Source organism: Jaculus jaculus, chromosome 14 (assembly GCF_020740685.1).
Source record: "Jaculus jaculus isolate mJacJac1 chromosome 14, mJacJac1.mat.Y.cur, whole genome shotgun sequence".
Taxonomy (NCBI): domain Eukaryota; kingdom Metazoa; phylum Chordata; class Mammalia; order Rodentia; family Dipodidae; genus Jaculus; species Jaculus jaculus.
In genome coordinates, this window is record NC_059115.1 from 738937 (window position 1) to 764015 (window position 25079).

At 47.7% G+C, this 25079-nt stretch overlaps 1 protein-coding gene across 5 annotated transcripts; it reads right to left on the minus strand.

Annotated features, from left to right (window-relative positions):
• Positions 1 to 161: 161 nt before the first annotated feature.
• LOC101596870 (radial spoke head protein 6 homolog A) lies at positions 162 to 24528 on the minus strand. Of its 5 annotated transcripts, none has more exons than XM_045133845.1 (6): positions 23915 to 24528; positions 22301 to 22520; positions 12390 to 13121; positions 8315 to 8444; positions 4507 to 4624; positions 162 to 544 (listed from the first exon to the last, which is right to left on the minus strand). In XM_045133845.1, exons 1-6 carry the CDS (start codon positions 24526 to 24528, stop codon positions 289 to 291), a joined length of 2070 nt encoding a protein of 689 aa, XP_044989780.1. In that variant the 3' UTR covers positions 162 to 288. The 5 variants fall into 5 exon arrangements, with proteins under 5 accessions (XP_044989780.1, XP_044989783.1, XP_044989781.1 ...); XM_045133846.1 differs by having other exon boundaries at positions 402 to 544; positions 4507 to 4685; XM_045133847.1 differs by having other exon boundaries at positions 402 to 544; positions 8315 to 8493.
• Positions 24529 to 25079: the final 551 nt, after the last annotated feature.

A 25079-nucleotide genomic window follows, 5' to 3' on the forward strand; every position in this document is an offset into this window, starting at 1 on the left:
CGAAAAAATAAGAATAAAAAAGAAGAAGAAATAAATGAATGAATTAGTGGAAAACATAGGGATTCCAGCAAGCAATGTTTGTGCCCCAAGCAGAGCCCCACAGCCCTCTCGTTGTCCAGGTCAACAATGTGGTGGTTGAATGAAGACCACAGGGCTTTTATTTATTTATTTATTTTAATTTTACTTATACTAGTGAAGCCAACAGGATATCGACAACTTGAAGCATACTATGCATAAGGGAACAGGGCTGTGTGTCTGCTTTGGGAAAGGGCTAGGAGGAGCTCAGCCCTACAGGTCCTTCTTGTCTTCGTCCTCCTCATCTTCCTCTTCCTCCTCAGTGGCCTTCAGAGCCTCATCCTGAGCAGCCTTCAGAGCCTGTTCCTTAGCGGCCTTCAGGGCCTGCTCCTCTTCCACCGTGGGGTCGTCCATTTCCCTGATCTCGGGACCATCGGGGTACTCCTGTTGAACTGGGCATGGCAGGGTCGGGTTGAAGTTCTCCTGATTGTCCTTGTGACCCCAGCCAATGTAGAGATTCTCACACTTCCTGGAGAGACAAGGAGGCATTCTCTTTGAGGGTTCGGCTGAGCAGAGGCAGGGACTGACCATGGTCACCATGGAGCTACCAAGCACCTACTCCGTGCAGGGATGCTATCCAACAACAGCCATGGGACAGTTGAAATGAACTGGGGGGGTGATGGCTGGAGAACTTAATTTAGTTTTACTTAAATAATTTATTTATTTGTTTGTTTTTCTCCTAGCAGGGTCTTACTCTGTAGACCTGGCTGAACTCAAACTCACTATCTAGACCAGACTGAACATCAACTTGTGATGATCCTCCTGTCATAGCCTCCTGAGGGTTGGGATTATAGGTGTGAACCACCATGTCTAACTTCAGTTTCTTTTATTTTTTTTAAATTAATTTATTTTCAAGCAGAGAGAGAGAGGGAGGGGGAAGGGAGATAGAAGGGGTGCGCCAGGCCCTCCAGCTGCTCTGTAAATAAACTCCAGATACATGTACTACCTTGTGCAACTGGTTTTATGTGGGCACTTGGGGAACTGAAGTCAGGTTATTGTGCAGGCGCGCACGTGTGTGTGTGTGTATGTGTGTGTGTGTGTGTGTGTTTCAGACATGGTTTCTGGTTAGCCTGGAGCTTGCTAGTTAGGCTAGATAGGCTAGCCAGTGTTCCAGAGAGCCTCCTGCCTCCAGTGCTGGTATTATAGGCACATCACCATGCCCAGCACTTCATGTGGGCTCTGGGAATCAATCTCAGGTCCTCCTGCCTGTGAGGCAAGCACTTGATCCCCAGAGCCACCTTCCCAGCCCCAAGTATTGCTACCTGATCAGGCTCCAGTTCTCCATAGAATATACTTGGTCTGGCTTCAGTCCTTTCACATTGACTGAGACATGCCAGTGACTCAGGACATGATCTATCCTGGAACATGTCCCCAGACACTTGAGAAGACTGTGTGTTCTGCTAATGTTAGGTGGAGTGGGTTCTATTTAATTTTAGTTAATTTCAAATTTAAAAATAAAACTTACACTTGTTGGGTTATTGAAACACTTTCAATTATTCCTGGAACAATGTGGGCACATAAATTTACTTTCCAGTTTTTCCTTTTTTTGTTTTTCTCTTTTTATAATATTTTTTTTTGTTTATTTTTATTTATTTATTTATTTATTTATTTATTTATTTATTTATTTATTTATTTGAGAGTGACATACAGAGAGAGAGAACGAGGCAGATAGAGAGAGGATGGGCGCATTAGGGCCTCCAGTCACTGCAAACAAACTCCAGATGCATGTGCCACATGTGCATCTGGCTTACGTGGGTCCTGGGGAATTGAGCCTTGAACCGAGTTCCTTAGGCTTCACAGGCAAGCACTTAACCACTAAGCCATCTCTCCAGCCCTATAATTAATTTTCTTTTAATTTGTATGTACCTGAGAGAGAGAGAGAGAGAAGGGGCATGTCAAAACTCCTGACACATGTGCCACTTTGTGCATCTGGCATTATGTGGGTACTGAGAAATTGAACTTGGGCCAGCAGGCTTTGCAAGCAAGAGTGTTTAACCACTGAGCATTCTCTCCAGCTGTCTCTCTCTCCATATATGTAATTTGTTTTTTAAGGTAGGGTTTCACTGTAGCTCAGGCTGACCTGGAATTCACTATGAAGTCTCAGGGTGGCCTTGAACTCATGGCAATCCTTCTACTTCTGCCTCCCAAGTGCTGGGATTAAAGGTGTGTGCCACCACCCTGGCTAAATTTTTTTAAACATTTTTTATTTATTTTAGAGAGAGAAATAGAAAGAGAGGGAATGGGCAAGCCTGGGCCTTCAGCCTCTGTAAACAAACTCCAGATGCATGTGCCACCTTGTACATCTGGCTTACGTGGGTCCTGGAAAATCGAACCTGGGTCCTTTGGCTTCACAGGCAAATGCCTTAACTGCTAAGCCATCTCTCCATCCCTAAAATATTTTTAAAAACCATTTTATTTATTTAGTTTATTTATATGAGTGAGTGAGAGAGAGGCAGATAGAAAAAGACAATGGGTGCACCTGGTCCTATAGCCACTGCAAACGAACAGACAGACACATGCACCACCTTGTGCATCTGGCTTATGTGGGTCCTAGGGAATTGAACCTGGATCCACAGGTCTTGCAAGCAAGTGCCTTAACTGCTAAGCCATCTCTCCAGCACCCCTGCCCCCACCGCTACTTTTTTTTTTTTTTCTAGGTAGGGTTTCACTGTAGTCCAGGCTGACCTGGAATTCACTCCGTATTCTCAGGGTGGCCTCAAACTCACTGTGATCCTCCTACGTCTGCCTCCTGCCTCCCGAGTGCTGGGATTAAGGCGTGCACCACCACAGCTGCTTTTTTTTTTTTTTTTTTGAGAGTGTCTAATCATGTAGCCCAAGCTGGCCATGAACATGTGATCTGATCCTCCTGTCTCAGCTGAGCCTCACTGAGGTAAGAGTGCTTTCCACATAAGCATAAGGACCTGAGAGGGCTTGAATTTGATTGCTAGCACTCATGTAAAAACCTGCTCATGTAAAAACCTGGGTGTGAGAGCTAGAGAGACTGATTAGCAGTTAAGGAGCCTGTCTGTAAAGCCGAAGGAATCAAGTTCGAGTCCCCCAGGACCAATGTAAGCCAGATGCACAAAGTAGCACATGCATCTGGAGTTCGTCTCCAGGCCCTGGCATGCCCATTCTCTCTCTCTCTATCTGCTTCATTCTACCTCTCTCAAATAAGTAAAACTTTAAAGCAGTTTAAAAAAATACAACCCAATGGGAATATCACCAATATGCAATATGGCCAAACTAAAGTTCATAATAAAAATAATCGGGCTAGAAAGATGGTTCAATGGTTAAAGGCATTTGCTTGCAAGCTCTGACAGCCTGGGGTTCAAATCCCCAGAACCCAGGTAAAGCCAGATGCACGAAGTGGTACATGTGTCTGGAGTTTGTTCACAGTGGAAGGAGGCCCTGGTGTGCCCATTCTATCCCTCTGTGTTCGTTCTCATTCTCTCTCTCACCCTCCTCTCCAAGGAAGCAGCTGAAGCATCAAGTTTCCATGAAGTCCACCAGGACTGTGAGCTCAGGACCCCGAGCAGTTCAGAGTGAAGGCAACGCTGTGAGCAACCTGCCCTCTGGTGGACAGAGGCGGTGACACAGCCCGACTCTAATGGAGCAGAAGGGCTGGAAAGAGCGCGGTTTGTAGCTGAGAAAGGGAAGGCGGGGACTGACTGGCTGGTCTATCTTTTGGGAGCAAGTAGCAGAAGATTCTGGTGGCAAGTGTCTCTGCTCCTCAGAGGGAAGAGCCTCATAACTGGCAGAACTGTTCAGTTATTCCTCCAGAGGTGAGACTCCCACCTTGGGGTCAGGGGGGTGGAAATCCAGGTTTGTATTCCACAAGTGCTGTGTCGCCCTGGGCCATTTCCTTTCCCTCTCTGATTCTCTATTCTTTTTTTCCCCCTTAGTTGCAAGCAGACAGAGAAAAAGAGAGAGTGAGTGAGTGAGTGAGTGTGTGTGTGTGTGTGAGAGAGAGAAAGAATGGGTGTGTCAGGGCCTCCAGCCACTGCAACTGTATTCCAGATATGTGCATCCCCTTGTGTGCATGTGCAAACGCTTGTGTCAAAGTGCGTCTGGCCTACGTGGGACCTAGTCAAACATGAGTCCTTAGGGTGTGTGTGTGAGAGAGAGAAAGAGAGAGAGGGAGAGAGAAGAATCATGCCAGGTCTCTTACTGAGCACATTTGACTTTTTGACTTCACGTGGGTGCTGAGGATTCAAGCCTGGGCCCAAGAGCTCACGATTCAGCTAGATGCTTGTCAATGCACCCTAGGGCTCCTCTCGTTCTCTCCTCCCCAGGCCTGGATGGCAGGTGCTTTACAAGACTGCCAGGTCCTCATGCTTGCACAGCAAGCACTTTACTACTAAGCCATTGCCCCAGTCCTGGGGTTTTTTATTTGATCCCCCATGGAGCCCCTTAGACAAGGAGTGGTCATACCTGCCAGTGGCGTAGGCGAAGGCCCCTGGCCAGAGGTTGGAACGTACGAGGGCCACGGCATACTGCGGGCTGTAGCTGCAGGCCAGGCGGGTGGTCCAGGGCGGCAGGTGCATGATTTCTGTCAAGGAGGGAGGAGAGGAGCAGTGAGGTCAGGGGGCCCCCCTTCCATGTCCTGCCTCCTGCAGGGTAGAGAGAAGGAAGAGAGAGACTCAGCAAGGGAAGGGGGCAACAGCTAGTGGCATCGATTTTTAGTGTTGGAACCCTCTCTCCTGATGTGGCCCTGGAAGCCTCTTCCTGTGTCTGCACCAGGAAACGAAGATGCTCATCTCAGCCTGGTGTGGCGGCACACACTATTAATCCCAGCACTCAGGAGGCAGAGGTAGGAGGATCACTGTGAGTTTAAGGCCACCCTGAGACTACATAGAGAATTCCAGGTCAGCCTGGGCTACAGCAAAACCCTGCCTCAAAAAAAAAAAAAAAAAGATGGATAGATCACTCAGCAGTTAAGGTGCTTGGCTACAAAGCCAAAGTACCAGGTTCAATTCCACAGTACTCTTGTAAGTCAGAGGCACAATGTGGCACATGCATCTGGAGTTTGTTTGCATTGGTTGAAGGACCTGGCATGCCTATTCTCTCTCTCTCTATCTGCCTCTTTCTTCCTTTCTCTCTCTCTCTCAAATAAATAAAAATTTAAAAAAGATGCTCATCTCCTGTTTCTTCTTGGTGATAGCAGGGAACTAAGAGGCTCCTCCTTCTGAGTTGGTCATGGTTTTCTACCAGAGTGCTCGGGGTCAGGGCACAAGCCCTGTGCTGACAGTCAGGGTTTACACACACTCTGCCCACCTGCGCTCTTCCAGGCCCTCCTTCCCCTCCTCCAAGTAGCTCAGCCTCAGGGAATGCCTCTGCTTTCACACACACACACACACACACACAAATCCAGTTTCCAGGCTGGAGAGATGACTTATTGGTTAAGGTGCTTCCCTGCAAAGGACCCGGGTTCAATTCCCCAGCATCTATGTAAGCAAGGTGCACAAGGTGGCCCATGCATCTAGTTAGCTTGCAGTGGCTAGCGACCCTGACATGTACACTCTCTTTCTGACTTTTTTTTTTCTCTCTCTCTCAAATAAATAGAAATCAAAATAATTTTTAAAGAACTCTAGTTTCTAGCCAGTTTCTGCTGGGAGCTCCCTGACTCTCCCTCTTGCCAAGTCCACGTGGCCTCCAAAGGCCAGATCCTGGCTAGGTGTGTGGGGGGGGGGGAGGCGGGAAGAACCACATCCCTGAAATCTCAACACTTGGGAGGCTGAGGCTAGAGGACTGCCAGAAATTTGAAGGCAACCTGAGTTACAGAGTGGGACCCTGTCTCATTCTGGTCCCCTATCAGGAAAAAGACCATAGTCTAAATTCAAGGCCATTGCCTTGTGACAAATGCAGGTCATTCACAATGTAGACATTTCAGAAGCAGTGCCCAGATTGTTCCCCTCCCTACCTTTTTTTTTTTTCCAAGATAGGGTCTCACTGTACTCCAGGCTGACCTGAGACTTACTCTGTAGTCCCAGGCTAGCCTTGAGCTCATGGTGATCCTCCTACCTCTTCCTCTCAAGTGCTGGGATTAAAAGGCATGTGCCACCAAGCCTGATGTTTGTCCCCTTTTTAAATTTGTTTTCTGTTTTGGCTTTTCAAGGTAGGGTTTCTTTCTAGCCCAGGCTGACCTGGAATTCACTCTGTAGTCTCAAGCTGGCCTCAAATTCATGGCAATTCTCCAACTCTGCCTCCCAAATGTTGGAATTAAAGGTGTGTGCTACTATTTCTGACCCCCCCTTTTTTTTTTTTCGAGGTAAGGTCTCATTCTGGTCCAGGATGACCTAGAATTAACTATGTAGTTTCAGGGTGGCCTCAAGTTCGTAGGGACCCTCCTACCTCTACCTTTTACTTTCCTCTGAGGTAGGGTTTCTCACTGAGCCCAAAGCTTACCCATTCGGCTAGACTAGCTAACCAACAGGTCCTGGGATTGTCCTGCTTCTACTTCCACAGCGTTGGGGTTATAGGTGCGCATGACCATGCTCAGCTTTTTAATTAATTAATTTATTTACTAGAGAGGGAGTGATAGAATGGACCAGGACCTCTAACCACTGGAAATGAACCCCAGATGTATGCACAACCATGTGCCCCTGGCTTACATGGGTTCTGGGGAATCAAACTTGGGTCCTTAGGTTTTGGAGGCAAGTGCCTTAACCATTAAGCCCATTCTCAACTTTTTAAGATCAAACTCCAGTCCCTGTGTAAATCCTTTACCCAATGAACCATCATCTCCCCATACACACACACACACACACACACACACACACACACACACACACATACATATATATATACATATATATATATATATATTTTTTTTTTTTTTGAGGCAGGGTCTCACTCTAGCCCAGGCTGACCTGGAATTCACTCTGTATTTTCAGGATGGCCTCGAACTCACAGCAATCCTCTTACCTTTGCCTCCCAAGTGCTGAGATTAAAGGCATGTGCCATCATGCCTGGCTTCTCCAGCTCCTTTTTTTTAAAGTTTTTTTTTTTTGTTGTTTATTTTTATTTATTTATTCGACAGTGACAGAGAGAGGAAGAGACAGAGACAGAGAGAGAATGGGCGCACCAGGGCCTCCAGCCACTGCAAACGAACTCCAGGTGCGTGCGCCCGGCCCCTTGTGCATCTGGCTAACGTAGGTCCTGGGGAATCAAGCCTCGAACCGGGGTCCTTAGGCTTCACAGGCAAGCGCTTAACCACTAAGCTCCTTTTTTTAAAAATGTATTTTTATTTATTTATTTGTGTGTGTGAGAGAGAGGCAGATAGAGAAAAAGAGAGAATGGGCATGTCGGGGCCTCTAGCCACTGCAAACGAACTCCAGATGTATGTGCTCCCTTGTATATTTGGCTTACGTGGGTCCTAGGGAATCGAACTTGGTCCTTAGGCTTCACAGGCAAGCACCTTAATCACTAAGCCATTTCCCCAGCCCCTCAGCTCCTTTTTAAAAAAATTATTTTTATTTTTATTTATTTATTTTAGAGTGACAGACAGAGAGAGAAACAGGCAGATAGAGAGAGAGGGAGAGAATGGGCGCGCCAGGGCCTCCAGCCACTGCAAACGAACTCCAGATGCGCGTGCCCCCTTGTGCATCTGGCTAACGTGGGTCCTGGGGAGTCGAGTCTCGAACCGGGGTCCTCAGGCTTCACAGGCAAGGGCTTAACCGCTAAGCCATCTCTCCAGCCCGCCCTCAGCTCCTTTTTAAAAAAGTTTGTTTTATTTTATTTTATTAATTGCGAGAGAGAGAGAGAGAGAGAGAGAGGGAGGGAGGGAGAGAGAGGCAGCAGAGGGAGAGAGAGAGAAAGGCCTCTGACCATTGCAAACAAATTCCAGACACATGGCGCCTTCCATCTTGTGCATCTAGTTTACGTGGGTGCTGGGAATTGAACCTGGGTCCTTAGGCTTTGCAGGTAAACACCTTAACTTCTAAGCCATCTCTCCAGCCTGTTTATTTGTTTTGAGACAAGGTATCCCATAACCAAAGTTGGCTTGTACTCAATATGTAGCTGAGGATGCCCTTGAACTCCTGATCCTCCTGACTCCCCCTCCTGACTGCTGGGATTGCGGGCGTGAGCTACCATGTCCAGCCTGGCACCCATCTTATAGAAGAGCGAGCAGGACAATGATAGGTGGCATTTGGCCAGGGGTCCAGCTGTTCCCCCCACTCGGATGGCCTCTTCCCAGTCTGCTATCGAGTCATGCCTGCCCCAGAGGATGAGCTCTTACCTGAATCTTCTGAGATTGGGGTCAGCAGTGGCGGCCCCATCTCCTGTTTCATCTCCTCCATCCCTTCTCCCTTGTCCTCCTCCTCCTCCTCCTCTGTCTTCCGGAAAGGGTTCACCCAAGTACAGCGGCCCTGGGGGTGTGGCAGAAAGGCCAGGCAGCACCTCAGGATGGAGCGCAGCCTTTGCGGGGAGGAGATGAAGGGTCAGGCAGGAGCTTGGAGTGTGGCCCTGTCCCCTGAGCAGGAGGGCAGGTGAGGCACAGCTCAGGGAACAGGCCAGGTGCTGGTGAGCTGGGGGCTCCTGCCTCCCACTGACTGTGACCCTGTCATGCCCGCAGACTCAGTGAGTACCTGGTTGTCGGGTCACACCCTGGAAAAGAGACCTCAAGCTCTCTGCCTGACATTCTACAGGCGCTTGTGTGTTCATCTGTGCAATGGGAGGGAGGGTCACCTCTGCCTCTCATTGGATGGCTATTGTTTTCTGTGACCTGCTCAAGAGCCATGAATGCCCCTCCTCCCTACCTCCCCTCTCTCTTTTCTCAGGGCTGGGGATCTAACTCCAGGACTTCTTGAGAGAGAGGCAGAATGAGAATGTATGGACACACAGAGGTCTCTTGCCACTGTAAAACTAACTCTAGAAATATGCCCTTTGTGCATCTGGCTTTACATGAGTGCTGGGGAATCAAACTCTGGGCCATTAGGCTTTACAAGCAAATAGCCACTGAAGCATCTGCCCAGCCCACCTTTGGCTCTGAGTTCTTCTTGCAGCTCAACTGCCCACTCCTTCCTCCCTAGTGTGTCACACACCTGGCCTCCCAGCACTCAGGAGGCAGAGGGAGGAGGATTTCTACAAGTTCAAGGCCAGCCTGGGATTACATAGTGAATTCCAGGTAAGCCTGGGCTAGAGTGAGACCCTACTTTAAAAAAACAAAAACAGGGCTGGAGAGATGGCTTAGAGGTTAAGGCATATGCCTGCAAAGCCAAAGGACCCAGGTTCGATTCCCCAGGACCCACGTTAGCCAGACACACAAGGGGGCGCACATGTCTGGACTTCTTCTGCAGTGGCTGGAGGCCCTGGCACGCCCATTGTCTCTCTCTCTCTCTCCCTCTTTCTCTGCCAAATAAGTAAATAAATAAATAAAAATATAATATTGAAAAAACATAAACAAACTTTTATATGGACTTGTGTTTGCGAATATGTGTGCATGCACCAAGGACTCTTGCCAAGTTCAGCCTGCTTTATGTGGTTGCTGGTAAATTGAACGTGGGACAACAGGCCTTGTAAGCAAGTACCTTCAACTGCTGAGCCATGTCTTTAGCCCTAGCTTTTTTTTTTTTTTTTTTTTAAATATCATGTAATACAGGCTGGCCTCAAACTCAATACATAACCAAAGATACCCTTCAATTCTTTATTGTAAAATATTTACTTTTTATTTATTATTGAGAGAAAGAAAGAGGGAGGGAGAAATAGAGAGAGGGAGAGAACAGGCACACCAGGGCTTTGCAGGCAAATGGCTTAATCACTAAGCCATCTCTCCAGCCCTTACTTCTCTTAAAAAAATATTTTATTTTTATTTTTATTTTTATTTTTATTTGGTTTTTGAGGTAGGGTCTCACTCTGGTCCAGGCTGACCTGGAATTAACTCTGTAGTCTCAGGGTGGCCTTGAACTCATGGCGATCCTCCTACCTCTGCCTCCCAAGTGCTGGGATTAAAGGCGTGTGCCACCACGCCCGGCAAAATATTTTATTTTTATTTGAGAGAGAGAGAGAATGGGCACATCGGGGCCTCTAGCCACTGCAAAGAAATTCCAGATGCATGCACCAACTTGTGCATCTGGCTTGTGTGGGTGAATCAAACCTGGGTCCTTTGGCTTTGCAGGCAAGCACCTTAACTGCTAACTGCTAAGCCATCTCTCCAGCCCCTTCACTTCTTTTTTGTTAAATGGAGTCATGTGTGAGAATGCAGGCACACCTGCCAAGGTCAGAGGACAACTGTTGGGAGTGGGGCCTTCTTTCTTGTTTTGAGATGGGGTCTCCCTGCTCACCAGGCTACCTGGTCAACAAGCTTCTGGGAATTCTCCCATCTCCACCCCCACCCCATTCTCGGCCCACTGAGATGACAAAAGCTGCCACAGCTTCCTGCTTGTTACATGGCTGCTGGGTTCCTAACTCAGGATTCACACTTGTGCAGCAAGTCCATCTCCCCAATCCAACTTTGAACTCCTTTTTTTAAAAAAGTAATTATTAAAATATTTTTTTGTTTATTTTTATTTATTTATTTGAGAGTGACAGAGAAAGAAAGAGGCAGAGAGAGAGAGAGAGAGAGAGAGAGAATAGGCAGGCCAGGGCCTCCAGCCACTATAAACGAACTCCAGATGCATGTGCCACCTTGTCCATCTCGCTTATGTGGGTCCTGGGAAATTGAGCCTCGAACCGGGGTCCTGAGGCTTCACAGGCAAGCACTTAACTGCTAAGCCATTTCTCCAGCCCGGGGTAAGTTCTCACTCTAGTGCAGGCTGAACTGGAATTCACTATGTAGTCTCTGGCTGGCCTCAAACTCTGCCTCCAGAGTGTTGGAATTAAGAGTGTGCACCACTACGCCCGGCCTTGAACTCTGTTTTAGAAATATATATTTTTTATTTATTTGAGAGACAGAGAGAAGGAGGCATACAGAGATAGAGTATGAGCCCTCCACGATCCCCTGCCACTGCAAATGAACTCTAGGTGCATGCACCACTTGTGCATCTAGCTTTACGTGGGCACTGGACAACTGTAAGCAAGTGCCTTTAACAGCTGAGCCATCTCTCCAGCTCCCAACCTTGAGATTGCTGGCTTTAATGTCTTGTAAATAATGAATATGCACAGGTGTCAGCCTGGAGCTGATTCTACTTCCTCCAGTGACCTTTATTTTAGCCAGGTGTAGTGACACATTCATGTAACCCCAGCACTTGGCAGCTGAAGCAGGAAGATCACCGTGGATTTGAGGCCTGGGCCACAGAGTGGGAGCCGGCAGGCATGCAACCCTCACAAGTCCAGAATCTTTCCTGTCCACAGTTCAAGACCTAAAAGCTCTTGTTCCATTAAAAAAAAATAAAAAATAAAAAAACATCACCATTAATCATGGTATTTGTTTCCTGTGGCCAAATTTTTTCAGAAATGATCTGCTATGAGCCCTGACCTGAGCTAATGGACAATTATTCTGGTTTCAGGCAGACACAACATGGCCCTTGATTGACCTGCGGTGTGTGGGCCCAGCTACCCCCCGCCCACACACACACACAAGGTAGGTTCTCATTCTAGCCAAGGTTGACCTGGAATTCACTGGTCTTAGGGTGGCCTCTCAGTGATCCTCCCAAGTGCTGTGATTAAAGGCATGCACAACCACACCCCTTGGGCCCAGCCACTTTTACCATCAGCAAGATTGGGAGCCCCAAAGCACATCTAAACCAAGGGCTTCTAACCTGGGTATTATCATGAGGGGGAGGGTGGGCAGACAGGTGGATGGATGGATGGATGGATGGATGGATAAATGGATGGATGGGTGGGTGGGTGGATGGATGAGTGGATGGGTGGATGGATGGGTAGGTGGATGGATGGATGGGTGGGGTGGATGGTTGGATGGGTGAATGGTTGGATGGGTGGATGGTTGGATGGGTGGGTGGGTGGATGGGTGGATGGATGGATGGATGGATGGATGGATGGATGGATGGTTGAATGGATGGATGGATGGATGGATGGGTGGGTGGGTGGGTGGGTGGGTGGATGGATGGATGGGTGGGTGGGTGGGTGGGTGGGTGGATGGATGGATGGATGGGTGGGTGGGTGGGTGGGTGGATGGATGGATGGATGGATGGGTGGATGGGTGGGTGGGTAGGTGGATGGGTGGATGGATGGATGAGGTGGGTGGGTGCATGGGTGAATGGAAGAATGGGTATGTCAATGGATGGGTAGGTGGATGAGTTGATGCATGAATGCATAGACAGGATAGGTGAATGGAGGGTTGGGTTGGTGGGTGGAAGGAAAGGTGGGTGGTCTGGCGCATTCCGCTGCAACATGAGCTCAGGGCGGGCTCTCACCTGCGGCAGGATGTGCTGCACGTGGTGCACCCAGTTGGCCATGGAGGTTACCAGCTCGTACACGGGTATGCCCTCGAAGTCGGGGTTCCTCTCACAGGAGTCGCGCCCCCCGCCGCCCTTCTCCTCGTCGTCGACCTCCTCGTCGTCTCTGCCCCTGTCCTCGCGGAAGCGGTAGTAGCCGAGCGGGCTGATGTGCGTGGCGGCCGAGATGCGCGCGATCTGCGCGCGCAGGTAGTTGGCCTCGGTGCCGGGGAAGGGCGGGTAGCTGACCACGGGCGCGTCCAGGCGGCCCGTGAAGAACTTCCGGATGCTGCGCGCCGCCACGATCTGCGCGGGCGTCACGGGCGGCAGCCGCGCCCACGGCAGCCCCGGCTCGTTGCACACGAAGTACACGTACTTGTTGGCCCCCGAGCCGCTGTCCTCGGTGGGCACGGCGGGCGGCGGCTTCCACTGCGGCCGGGGCGGGGCGTCCCCCGTTTTCTCGAGCTCCTCCTCCTCGGCCTCCTCCTCCTCCGCCTCCTCCTCGCCCTCTGGCAGCTCCACCTCGGCCACCAGGTAGCTGCGCTCCACGCCCAGGATCTTGCCCCAGAAGCGGCACGTGCGGACCGGCTGCTGCTTCGCCAACTGCTTGAGGGCCAGGAAGATGAGCGAGCTCTCGTCCAGGCCCAGGCCCACTTCGGCCTGCAGAAAGTAGTAGGCTGCCTCCATGATGTCGGGCACCGGGCCGTCCGCCTGCAGAGAGTGGGTGAAGGGCTGAAGCCCTCATCTCTCCAACCTAAGAAACTTTAGCCTGGAGACCTTAACAACTGGAGAGATGGCTCAGCCATCAAAGACACTTGCTAGCTTGATAGATAGCCAGGGTTCGATTCCCCAGCACCCACGTGAAGGCAGATGCATAAGGTGGTGCATGCAAGGAGGCCTTGGTGAGTCCAGACTCACTCTCTGTCTGCCTCTTTCTCTCAGTCTGTCTCTCAAGTAAATTAATAAAAAGAGCCACTTGTTAGTCAATGGTGACTTGTGTCCAAATTCAAAAATATTTCAAGGCAGGGCTGGAGAGGGATGCCTCAGTGGTTAAGGCACTTGCCTACAAAGCCTAAGAACCCAGATTGATGGCTTTGATTCCCCAGTACCCATAAGCCAGATGCACAAGGTTTGTTTGCAATGGCTAGAGGCCCTGATGTGCCCATATTCTCTCTCTCTCTACCTCTTTCTCTTGTTCATAAAGAAATAAATAAAATGTTTTTTGAGGGAAGTCCAACAGACTGCTTTGTTGTTTTTTTGTTTGTTTTTTTTTTTAGGTAAGGTCTCATTCTAACTCAAGCTGACCTGGAATTCCCTCTGTAGTCTCAGGGTGGCCTCCAACTCTCAGCGATCCTCCTACCTTTGCCTTCTGAGTCCTGGGATTAAAGGCGTTCTCCACCACGCCAGGTTTTTTTTTTTTTTTTTTAAATGACAGAAAGAATTGGCATGCCAGGGCCTCCAGCCACTGCAATCAAACTCCAGATGCGTGCGTTCCCTTATGTGCATGTGTGACCTTGCACACTTGTTACTGGGTGTCTGGCTTATGTGGGACCTGGAGAATGAAACATCAGTCCTTAGGCTTTGCAGGCAAGCACCTTAACTGCTAAACCATCTCTCCAACCCATAAGTAAAATATTTTAAAAATAATTTCCAAGTCAGACAGCAAAAGGAAAGAAAGAGCTGGGCATGATGATACATGCCTTTAATCCTGACACTCAGGAAGCAGAGGTAGGAAGATCATGATTAGTTTGGGGCCAACCTGAGACTACAGAGTGAATTCCAGGTCTACCTGGACTACAGCAAGACCTTACCTCAAACAACAACAAAAAAATTAAAAAGAGGAGAGAAAGGTCTTGAACAAAGAAGTTAGTAATGCTAAAGGATGGTAGATACAAGTCAGGCCTTCACTGCCTCCTCCATGTGTGGGTGTGAGAGAGAAAGAGAGAGAGAGAAAGATAAGTTAAGACTGGAGAGATGGCTTAGCGGTTAAGACACTTGCCTGCAAAGCCAGAGGACCCAGGTTCAATTCCCCAGGACCCACATAACCAAGATGCTCATGGTGACACATGTGTCTGGAGTTCAACTGCAGCAGCTGGAGGCCCTGGCATGCCCATTCTTTTATCTGCCACTCCTTCCCCACCCTTTCTCTCAAATAAATAAATAAAAATAAGTTGAAAAAGAAAAAGAATTTCAGGCAGTGTGGAGGCACACGACTTTAATCCCAGCACGTGAGAGGCAGAGGTAGGAGGATCTCCATGAGTTTGAGGCCAACCTGAGACTACATAGTGAATTCCAGGTCAGCCTGGACTAGAATAAAACCCTATCTCGAAAAACAAAAAATATACTAAAGATCATTCACCCCGACCCAGTAGACTTTTTCCCAGAGACACAGGGATGATTAAACATATGCAAATCGATAATTGTAATAAATTATACAAATGGACTGAAGGACAAAAATTACATGATCTTCTCATTAGATGCAGAAAAGCATTTGACAAAACCCAACATTACTTCATGATAAAAGTCCTACAGAATCTGGGAATAGATGGAACATATCTCAACATAGTAAAGGCTATTAATGACAAACTGTTATGAGCATGTAAGGACAAGCATATGGTCCAGGGCCAGTTTAGATAAATAAGTTTTTTTTTGGTGAGAGTAAAAATGCAAAGTCAAACCTTGTAAGCAAAAACTAAGACTAAGCTGTGTGCGGTGACATAGTGGAGATTAGCAGGTGTGTGTGTGGAACTTTAGATAAGTAGTGGAAAGTATAAAAACCCCAGCTGCTCAGCAACCGTTGTCTCAGTCTTCCCGACACTATGACTGACTGAAAGGTTGCTCAGCAGTCCGGACCGAGACCTCTGCGAGACACATCACCGATCCGAATTCATCTGCCCGACACGCTGTCCGAACGATCAAGACTCGGCTTGAAACACCGCAAACCGAGAGAAAAGTCGCAGTACGGACTCCGCGTTGCCAGGTCGTAAAGCGTCCGAGACGTCGCAGCCCAAGTCTTGCGTTACTGCAGCCCAAGTCTCGCGTTATCAGGTTGTATACATGTTAGACTCGTTAGAAATATTCTTGTGTTAGTAGTGATGAATATAATTTGGTTATATATTAGCTATAATATTAGTTGTGATAGTTTGGACTTGCTTGCGTGTGACTTTCATCCCAGTAAACTCCTTTGCAAGTACACCAGTGTCTCCGTATCATTGACCTTTGTGGGCGGAATCTTCTCAACCAATCACCTTTGAGAGTGCTCGCGACACAAACCTACAGCCAACATAATGCTAAATGGAGAAAAACCTGAAGCTTGTCCACTAAAATCAGGAACAAGACAAGGGTGTCCACTGTCCCCACTTTTATTTAATATAGTACTGGAAGTCTTAGCTATAGCAATAGGACAAGAGACACTCATATAAGGGATACAAATTGGAAAGGAAGAGATCAAGTAATCATTATTTGCAGATTATATGATTCTATGCATAAAGGACCCTAAAGACTCTACCAGCAAACTGTTAAGAGTTGATAAACATTTATAGCCACATAGCAGTATACAAAATAAACACACAGAAATCAGTAGCCTTCGTATATGCTAACAACAAACACACTGAGGATGAAATCAGAGAGTCACTCCCATTCACAATTGCATCAAAAAATAAAATAAAGTACCTTGGAACAAGCCTAACCAAGGAAGTGAAGGATCTCTACAATGAAAACTTTAAAATTCTCAAGCGAGAAATTGCAGAAGACACTAGGAAATGGAAAGACATCCCTTGTTCTTGGATTGGAAGAATCAATATTGTGAAAATGGCATTTTTACCAAAAGCAATCTAAACATATAATGCAACCCCATCAAAATTCCAATGTCATTCTTCACAGAAATAGAAAAAGAAAATCCCAAAATTCATTTGGAAGCACAAAAAACCTCGAATATCTAAAACAATCTTGAGCAACAAAAATAAGGCTGGTGGTATTACCATACCTGATTTTAACCTATACTACAGAGCCATAGTAACAAAAATAGCATGGTACTGGCACAAAAACAGACATGTAGATCAATGGAACAGAATAGAGAACCCAGATGTAAGTCTGGGTAGCTATAGCCGCCTGATGTGCAACAAAAATGCCAAAAATACTCACTGGAGAAAAGATTGCCTCTTTAGCAAATGATACTGGGGAAACTGGATATGTATCTGTAAAAGGAAGAAAATAGATCCTTATTGGTATCCATGCACAAGAATTAAGTCCAAGGATCAAAGACCTGAATATCAGACACGAAACTCTGAAACAGCTAAAGGAAAAAGTAGGGGAAACTCTTCAACATATTGGTCTTGGCAAAGACTTTCTGAATATAACCCCAATTGCTCAGGCAATAAAACCACAGATCAACTGCTGGGACCTCAAGAAATTGCAAAGCTTTTGTACAGCAAAGGACACTGAATATAGTAAAGAGATAACCTACAGAATGGGAGAAAATCTTTTCCAGCTACACATCTGACAGAGGATTAATATCCAAAATATACAAAGAGCTAAAAAAAAAACTAAACTAAATAATAAGAAATCAAAGAACCCAATTAAAAAAAATAGAACTAAATGGAGTGTTCTCAAATGAAGAAATTCAGATGGCATATAAACATCTAAAAACATGTTATACATCCCTAGCCATCAGGGAAATGCAGATTAAAATGACATTGAGCGTCTATCTCACTCCTGTCAGAATGGCTCCCATTATGAAAAACAAATGACTATAAATGCTGGGGAGGAGGTGGAAAATGAGGAACGCTTCTACACTGTTGGTGAGAATGCAATCTGGTCCAGCCATTGTGGAGGCTCCCTAGATAGCTAAAAATAGATTTACCATATGACCCAGCTATACCACTCCTAGGCATATATCCTAAGGACTTGTCTCACTACCTTAGAGATACTTGCTTAACCATGTTTTTATTGCCACTCTATTCATAATAGCTAGGAAATGGAACCAGCCTAGATGTCCCTCAACTGATGAGTGGATGATGAAGATGTGGCACATTTATACAATGGAATTCTACTCAGTGGTAAAGAAAAATGAAATTTGCAGGAAAAAATGGATGGATCTTAAAAGGATTATACTTAGTGAGGTAACTGTAACAGACAGATTCAGTTTCGCTGAGATGAACTTCCAGACCAGGCACAGTTATGGAGGAAGGGATATTTATTGAAGCTTACAGATCCAGGGGAAGTTCCATAATAACAGAAGAAGCTGGCCTGCCTTCACAGGTCCAAGCAGAGAGAGAGAGAAGCACAAGCCTAAAGGTCAAAAGCCACAGCACACCTCAGGAACTGCAGCTAGGCACACTTTCCATATCTTTAGATTGAAATAGGAAACCCACCACCACACCTTAAAATCATCCAGTGACATTGCCTCCAGCCAGGTAGCCAGCAGATACAAACTACAAACAATAAAGAACTGAATATATTGGGGGCCATCTATTCAAACCACCACATTCCGCCCCTGGCCCCCAATAGATTTATAACCATCACACATTGTAAATTGTACTCAGTTCAATTTCAAAGGTCCCCAAAGTCTTGACCAATTTAAGATATTAAGACCTGTAAAATCAAACAAGTTAAACATTTCTAACATATAAAAGGCACAGAGTAAACATTTTAAACTGGGATAGCAAGAAGAGACTAACACAATGCAAATTCAACCACCATCAAACAAACATCAAACTTCTGCAGTTCAAGTTCAACATAACCAGAGACTGACAGTCTCCAGATTTTCCAATTCTGCCCTTCCAGCTGGGCATTGTAGCCAGGGAACACTTCCATCCCAGGCCAACAGTGCACTCCATGGTAGCCCTTGCACAGTCCTGGTATATCCAAAACATCTTGAGGTCTTCATGCAAACCACGGTCCATCTTCCAAAGGCTCTTTCAGCCTATCAGGACATCATGTCCTGCGTCATGCTGCATCTCAGCAGCACCTCCTGGAACCATGTGCAATTCATGACCACTCCTCACATTTTCCAAAGGCTCTTTCAGCCAATCAGGGCATCAGGCCCTATCTCACGCCACATCTCAGCAGCAGCTCCTGGGAGCATGTGCAATTCACGACCACTCCGTGCATTTTTCATGCTTCTGAAACCAATACCAGGTGTGTAGGACACAGCCATATTCTTAATTCAGGGACAAAACAAATCATAGCCTTGAAAAGCAGGTTCCTTCTCCAATCAACTCTTTCCAAAAGTGTTTGCATTTCTATGATAGCCTTTCCTCAGGCATCCTTCCATGGTCCTTTAAGATTGCTAATGTGTTTGACAATAGCAGCTTTAGTAATCTAAAGCCAGTCTCTGTGCCAGTAAATTTAACTTGCTTAAAGTTTTCCAGCTTAAAATCTTAAATCTCTCAGTCCAATATCTCTAGCCAAGCACATCAGTCCATTACAAATTTAACCTTGATCAAACTCTCTGGGCCTGGGACCACCACACAGTAACCCAGGCCCAGAAAACCAAACATCACATGTTCTCTCTCATATGTGGATCCTAGCTACAAATGATTAGTCTTCTAAGTGAGTAGGAATAAAACTCAGTAGCAGAGGCTAGTAATCTAGAAAGTGGATATAAAAGGAATAGGAAGGGAATGAGGGGGTACTTAATAGGATGGTATTGTGAATATGCAAACAGAACAACAAATTAATGGGTATGAAAAGGACTAAGTGAGGCCAGGGGAAGAGACTGAATAAAGGAAAGGTGGAGGGAGGGCTAATCAAAATCTAAGAGGGTACAAATAAGTCATATGGAAAAACCTATGTTTTTGGACAATGGAACACTCAGGAGTCATAGATTGTTACTAGAAAATTTTCAATGCCAGGGATGGGATATCTTCCAGTAAGTTAATGGCCAGGGAGGTCATGGATACCCCCAAAACATTACAGGCCATTGCCAAGCCTCTTGGTTCCCACCAGGAATAGATGGTAAGACCCTATTGCTGAAGACTCCACATATGGGCTGCAAGGCCAGTGAAAAATCCTGCTGGAACTGAGCTGAAAACCTCCTCCATGTAGACCAGCTGACAGAAAGCTGGAAAAAGCTACGCTGCATGCAGTTCAATGGGAGAGAGAAACAACCAGTGAAGATACTCAACAGTGGATACTACAAGCCTTAAATTTGGCCAGGCAGACCGAATGAGCCAACAGGTGCAATAGTGGCATGTCTGTTATGGTGGAAACCAACTGCCCTCTAATTGGACTGGAGGCCTGCTCCATGGGAGGAAATACACCCCTGATACTGAAAACTTACAACAGGTAATCATGAGCCCTTGGGGTGTAATGTCTGCTGGTGTCTGGCTAAATGTATATACTATGCTCACCAAACTGCCCCGTAAGCACCTCTCTTATTGTTCATACCCATATATTAATGTTACTCTTACTTTTGGTTAGAGAAGCTTCTCTTTTCAGATGGAAATGACCTTGGGATGATTCAGAAGGCTCCATAGTGCTGAGAAGTGACAGATGAGTGCTCAGCACTGCAATATCTCTATCACATCTTCCAAGGCTCAGGGTCCATTGTGGAAGAGGTGGCAGAAAGAATGTAAGAGCCAAAGGAAGGGTAGGACTCCTTACAATGTGCTCCTCCAGACACAAAATGGCCTGGATATCCATGACCTCACAGTGCCTGACACTACCTATATTAAACCATCATAAGGGGAGGAAAAGATGATGACATCAAAATAAAAGAGAGGCCAGGTGTGGTGGTGCATGCCTTTAATCCCATTACTCAGGACGCAAGAGTTAGGAGGATTGCTGCAAGTTTGAGGTCACCCTAAGACTACATAGTGAATTACAGGTCAGCCTGAGCTAGAGTAAGACCTACCTCGAAAAACAACAACAACAACAACAACAAACAAAAGCAAGGCGGGTGTGGTGGTGCACGCCTTTAATCCCGGCACTCAGAAAAACAAAAACAAGGGCTGGAGAGATGGCTTAGTGGTTAAGTGCTTGACTATGAAGCCTAAGGATCCTAATTCGAAGCTCGATTCATCAGGACCCACGTTAGCCAGATGCACAAGGGGGCACACGCATCTGGAGTTCGTTTGCAGTGGCTGGAAGCCCTGATGTGTCCATTCTAATTGCCTCTTTCTCTACCTGTTGCTCTCAAATAAATAAATAAATAAATAAATAAATAAACAAACAAACAAAAAAAGAAGCTCAAAGGCAAAGATTTCAATTAAAAAAAAAACGACGACAAGAAAAATAAGAGAGACCGATTGAGAGGGGGAAGGGTATGGAGTGTGGAGTTGCAAAGGAGAAAGTGGGAGGAAGGGAATTACCATGAGTTATTGTCTACAATTATGGAAGTTGTCAATAAAAAAAAAAAATTGGAAACAAAACTATATTCAAACCTTTCTTGGTCCCTTACCTGTACATTCCTGCCCCCCTCTAAAAAAAAAGGTAGGAAGGAAGGAAAGAAAGAAGGAAGGAAAAGAAAAACGAACCACAGTTTTAAAAGGTCTTGGCATTTTAAAGGGGTGGTGCAGTCCAAGGCATTAACATTGCTTGGAGCTGGCCTAGAAAGGAGCAGAGTGCTAAGGGGCGGGGCTTCTTGGGAGGAGGAGCCTAACGGCATGGCCTCCTAGGCTCTGAGTCTCTTAAGAGGAGGGGAGCAAGGATACAGGTGCAGTTCAAGGCAGGCAAATTATCAGGTAAAACCTGTCTTTCTTTTCAGTCTTCCTTGTGGTGTTTCGAGGTAGGGTCTCACTCTAGCCCAGGCTGACCTGGAATTCACTATGTATTCTCAGGGTGGCCTTGAACTCACAGCAATCCTCCTATCTCAGCCTCCGGAGTGCTGGGATTAAAGGTGTGCGCCACCACACCCAGCTAATTTTTTTTCACTTTTTAAATGTATTTATTTATTTGATAGTGACAGAGAGAGAGAGAGAGAGAGAGAGAGAGGAGGGGGGAGAGGGAGGGAGGGAGAAAGAATGGCCGTGCCAGGGCCTCTAGCCACTACAAATGAACTCCAGATGCATCTGGCTTACGTGGATCCTGGGGAATCAAACTTAGGTTCTTAGGCTTCACAGGCAAGCACCTTAATTGTTAAGCCATTTCTCCAGCCCCTTTTACCTAATTTTTAAAATTATTATTGAGGGCTGCAGGGATGGCTTGGTGGTTAAGACCTTTACCTGCAAAGCCAAAGGATCCAGGTTTCCATTCCCCAGGACCCACATTAGCCAGATGCACAAGGGGGCACATGTGTCTGGAGTTCATTTGCAGTGGCTAGAGGCCCTGGCACACCCATTCTCTCTCACCCTCTTTTTCTGTCAAATCAACAAATAAATAAATAAGATATTTAAATTATTATTGAGACTGGGTCTCACTGTTTTGCTCCGGCTGGCCTGAAACTGTGTAGCCCAAGTTGGCTTCATGCTTGTTCCCTTCCTGCCTGAGCCGCTCAAGCGCTGGGCTTACAAGTGTGTGCCACAGACCTGGCTTTTCCATCTAAGTCTTATGCATCTCTTATTTCTGGAAACAGGACCATAGGAGAAACTACTGGGAGGGTGGTGCCATGTTCTTGGGTCATGGGTGGCAGAGTTCTTAGCAGGCCTCAACTTACAAATGGGGAAACAGAGGTTGGAGGAAAGCAAGTGTGCAAGAAAATGCCTACAGGTCCCCGTTATTTCCTAGAGGGAGGGTTGAACAGTAAGGCTCATAGGAAAGACCCGCCTCCTTCCCGCCCATGGCAACCTAAGTTGCTTGATAGAAACCAAAACTTTCCCTTTGTTCTCTAGCCTGTGTTATCTGGTGATCAAGGCCCTCTGCCTCCTTTGTGAGTGGGTATATATTTTAGTCCACCATCACTTATTATGTGGTGGTGGTGGGCGGGTGCTTCCCCCCACTGGCTCACTCACCATTTCTTCTTCTGTCTCCTGATCACCTTGCCTGAAAAGAGCCATCTGCTTCTCTGCGGTCTCATAGGTGTGCTGCATCTCAGGGTCAATCTGTGGGGTGTCCTGTTTGGGGTGGAACCATTCCTTCTGTGTGGTGCGGTTCAGAGACTCCAGGATGGACAAGGGGTTCTCTGGTCGCTGGTCCAGGATCTTGGTCAACAGGTTCACCAAGTGCTCATACCTGCCTCCCGGGACGAGAGAAAGGTGGGGGGACATCACTCAGTTCCCTGAGCCTACTGCTGTGTGACTGGTCTCGTGTGTGGTGCTAGGGACACAGGAAGGACCAGAAAGTGTCCCTGTCCCGGTGTACCCAACAGTCTGATATGCCAATGACATACAATCCAATAAACTAAATCTAGCATTTTATTTAATCATGTTCTGATGGTCACAGCCAATGCGGTAAGACATGAAAAGCAGGTTTGGAAGAAGGACAACTGTCAGGGTTCAGAGATGATGGCTGGGAACCCAGGAAGGCCTTGAGACATAGAGAAAGTTTAGTGTGGTGGGAGTAGAGGAAGGGGGTTTGAGGAGAGAAGGCCAGTGGTAATAATGTGGTAATGACCCCCATCCATCTAATCCAGACACCAAACAGAACACTGGGGAACCATGTTGAACCTTCATCACAATGATGATGATCCCTCCCCCTCACTCCTTCCTCCCACCTGAAAGGAAACTAAGGTTTAGGAAGGTTGGGGGCAGCAGGTCACACAACGATGGCATAGTTACCGTTGGAAACCAGGCTGGTCTGATTCCAAAGCATTTATTTTTATTTGAGAGAGGGTGAGCGAGCAAGAGAGAGATGAGACAGAGACAGAGACAGAGAGAGAGAATTGGTGTGTCAGGGCTGCAGCCACCGTAATTGAACTCCAGGCGCTTGTGTCATCTAGTGAGCACGTGCTGCCTTGCGCTCGCCTCACTTTTGTGCGTCTGGCTTATATGGGATCTTGAGGGTCAAACGTGGGTCCTTAGGCTTCCCGGGCAAGTGCCTTCACCACTAAGTCACCTCCCCAGCCCTTGTTATTTTGAGGTAGGGTCTCGCTCTAGCCCAGGATAACCTGGAATTCACTCTGTAGTCTCAGGGTGGCCTCAAACTCACAGTAACCCTACCTCTGCCTCCCGAGTGCTGGGATTAAAGGCATGGGCCACCACACTAGGCCATGTTTAATGTCTACAGTCCACTGTAGTCTACAACGTGTACCTCGTGGAAGGTGACAGTTGGTTTGTGGTGACAATTAAACAGCTCTAACAAGTACCTTCCTCAGGCAGGGAAGTTCAGTGGATAGGAATGAGCCCTTTGCAGCCAGCTGTCTCGTTCTAAATGCTGCTGCTTCCTGGGATTAAGTGACCGAACCTCCCTGGTTGTGGCCTTCTCTCTTCTCACAGTATCCCAGCTGTGAGGAAACACTGAGGTGGGCCATGCCTAGTGCAGGTGTGTACACACTAGTGACACTTGTTATTTCTTCCCCAATTCTTTGCAGGGTTACAAACCCAGAGCGGCTGGCAGCTACTGTGAGTAGTGACCCCGTCCCCTCCCCACCCCGCCTGGGTCCCTGCCTCCCCACCACCCCCTCTCACAGGCTGATGTCATTGTTATCACCCTTCTGCATCAGGTAGGCTGTGGCATTCTGCACGGCCAGCTCCAGGGGCTCGGGCTCCGGCAGCTCCTTGCTGGGGGACATGGAGCCCAGCTGGGAGGGTGAGAAATGGAGGTCAACGTCATCCCTCAGGTAGAAACCCTGCTGGGTTGACTGGCTGAACTGCACTTGGTCTTTCTGGTAGAAGTTGAGCTGGCTGAGGTCATCCATGCTGGGGTCATGGAAGGCAGGCTGCAGCTGCTGGAAGAGACCCTGGGCGTGCGGGAGATGCTGTGGGGTCCCCTCGGCCACGTAGCCAGGAGGCTGGAACCCCGAGGGCAGGCCTGAGGGGTACACTGGGCCCCTGGGCTGGTCCTCCTGGCCCTGGGACCCGCGTGGGGTCAGGCTGGGCCTCGGTGCCCTCTGCGCGTCGGTCTGGCCCAGGCCAGCCCCTGACGTCCGGGAGCCCTGCCGGCCCCGCTGCGGCCCCTGGAGCTGCACGTCGTCGGGGAACGACACCTGGGCCTGCGAGGACTCCCGACTGCGCCTCCGGTTCGAGGCTTGGGACGCCCTCCGCTCCTGGGCGGGGTCGGGGCTGGACGGCGGGTCGCCCATGCCTCGGGAGGGCCGCGGTTCCTCCGGGGAGGCTCCGCTGGGACCGCAACGGCTGTGTCCCCGGGCGGTTGCCAGGCAACGCCCGCGTCCTGGGGCGGGGCTGCGCGGTCCTGGGGGCGGGGCGTCCAGGGCGGGGCCGGAGGAGTCCACTTGGCATGGGTGCGGGGGTGCCTCTCGGAGCCAGAACTGGGGCACGTTTCAGCTTTAAAAACTTCTTCCTATTTTATTTTATTTTTAAATTTTCATTTATCTATTAGAGACAGGGAGAGAGAGAGAGAGAGAAAAAAAAAAAAGAGTGGGCACGACGCCAAGGCCTCTAGCCCCTGCCAACGAACTCCAGATGCATGCGCCACCATGTGCATCTGGCTTACGTGTGACCTCGAGAATCGGACCTGGGTCCTTAGGCTTTGCAAACAAATGCCTTAACTGCTAAGCAACCTCTCCAAACCACCACCACCTTCTTTTGTTTCTTTCTCTCTCTCTTTTTTAACTTTAAGATTTTTGTAACTTTTTTTGAAACAGAACATATGCTTGGGGAAATGTGAGGGGTG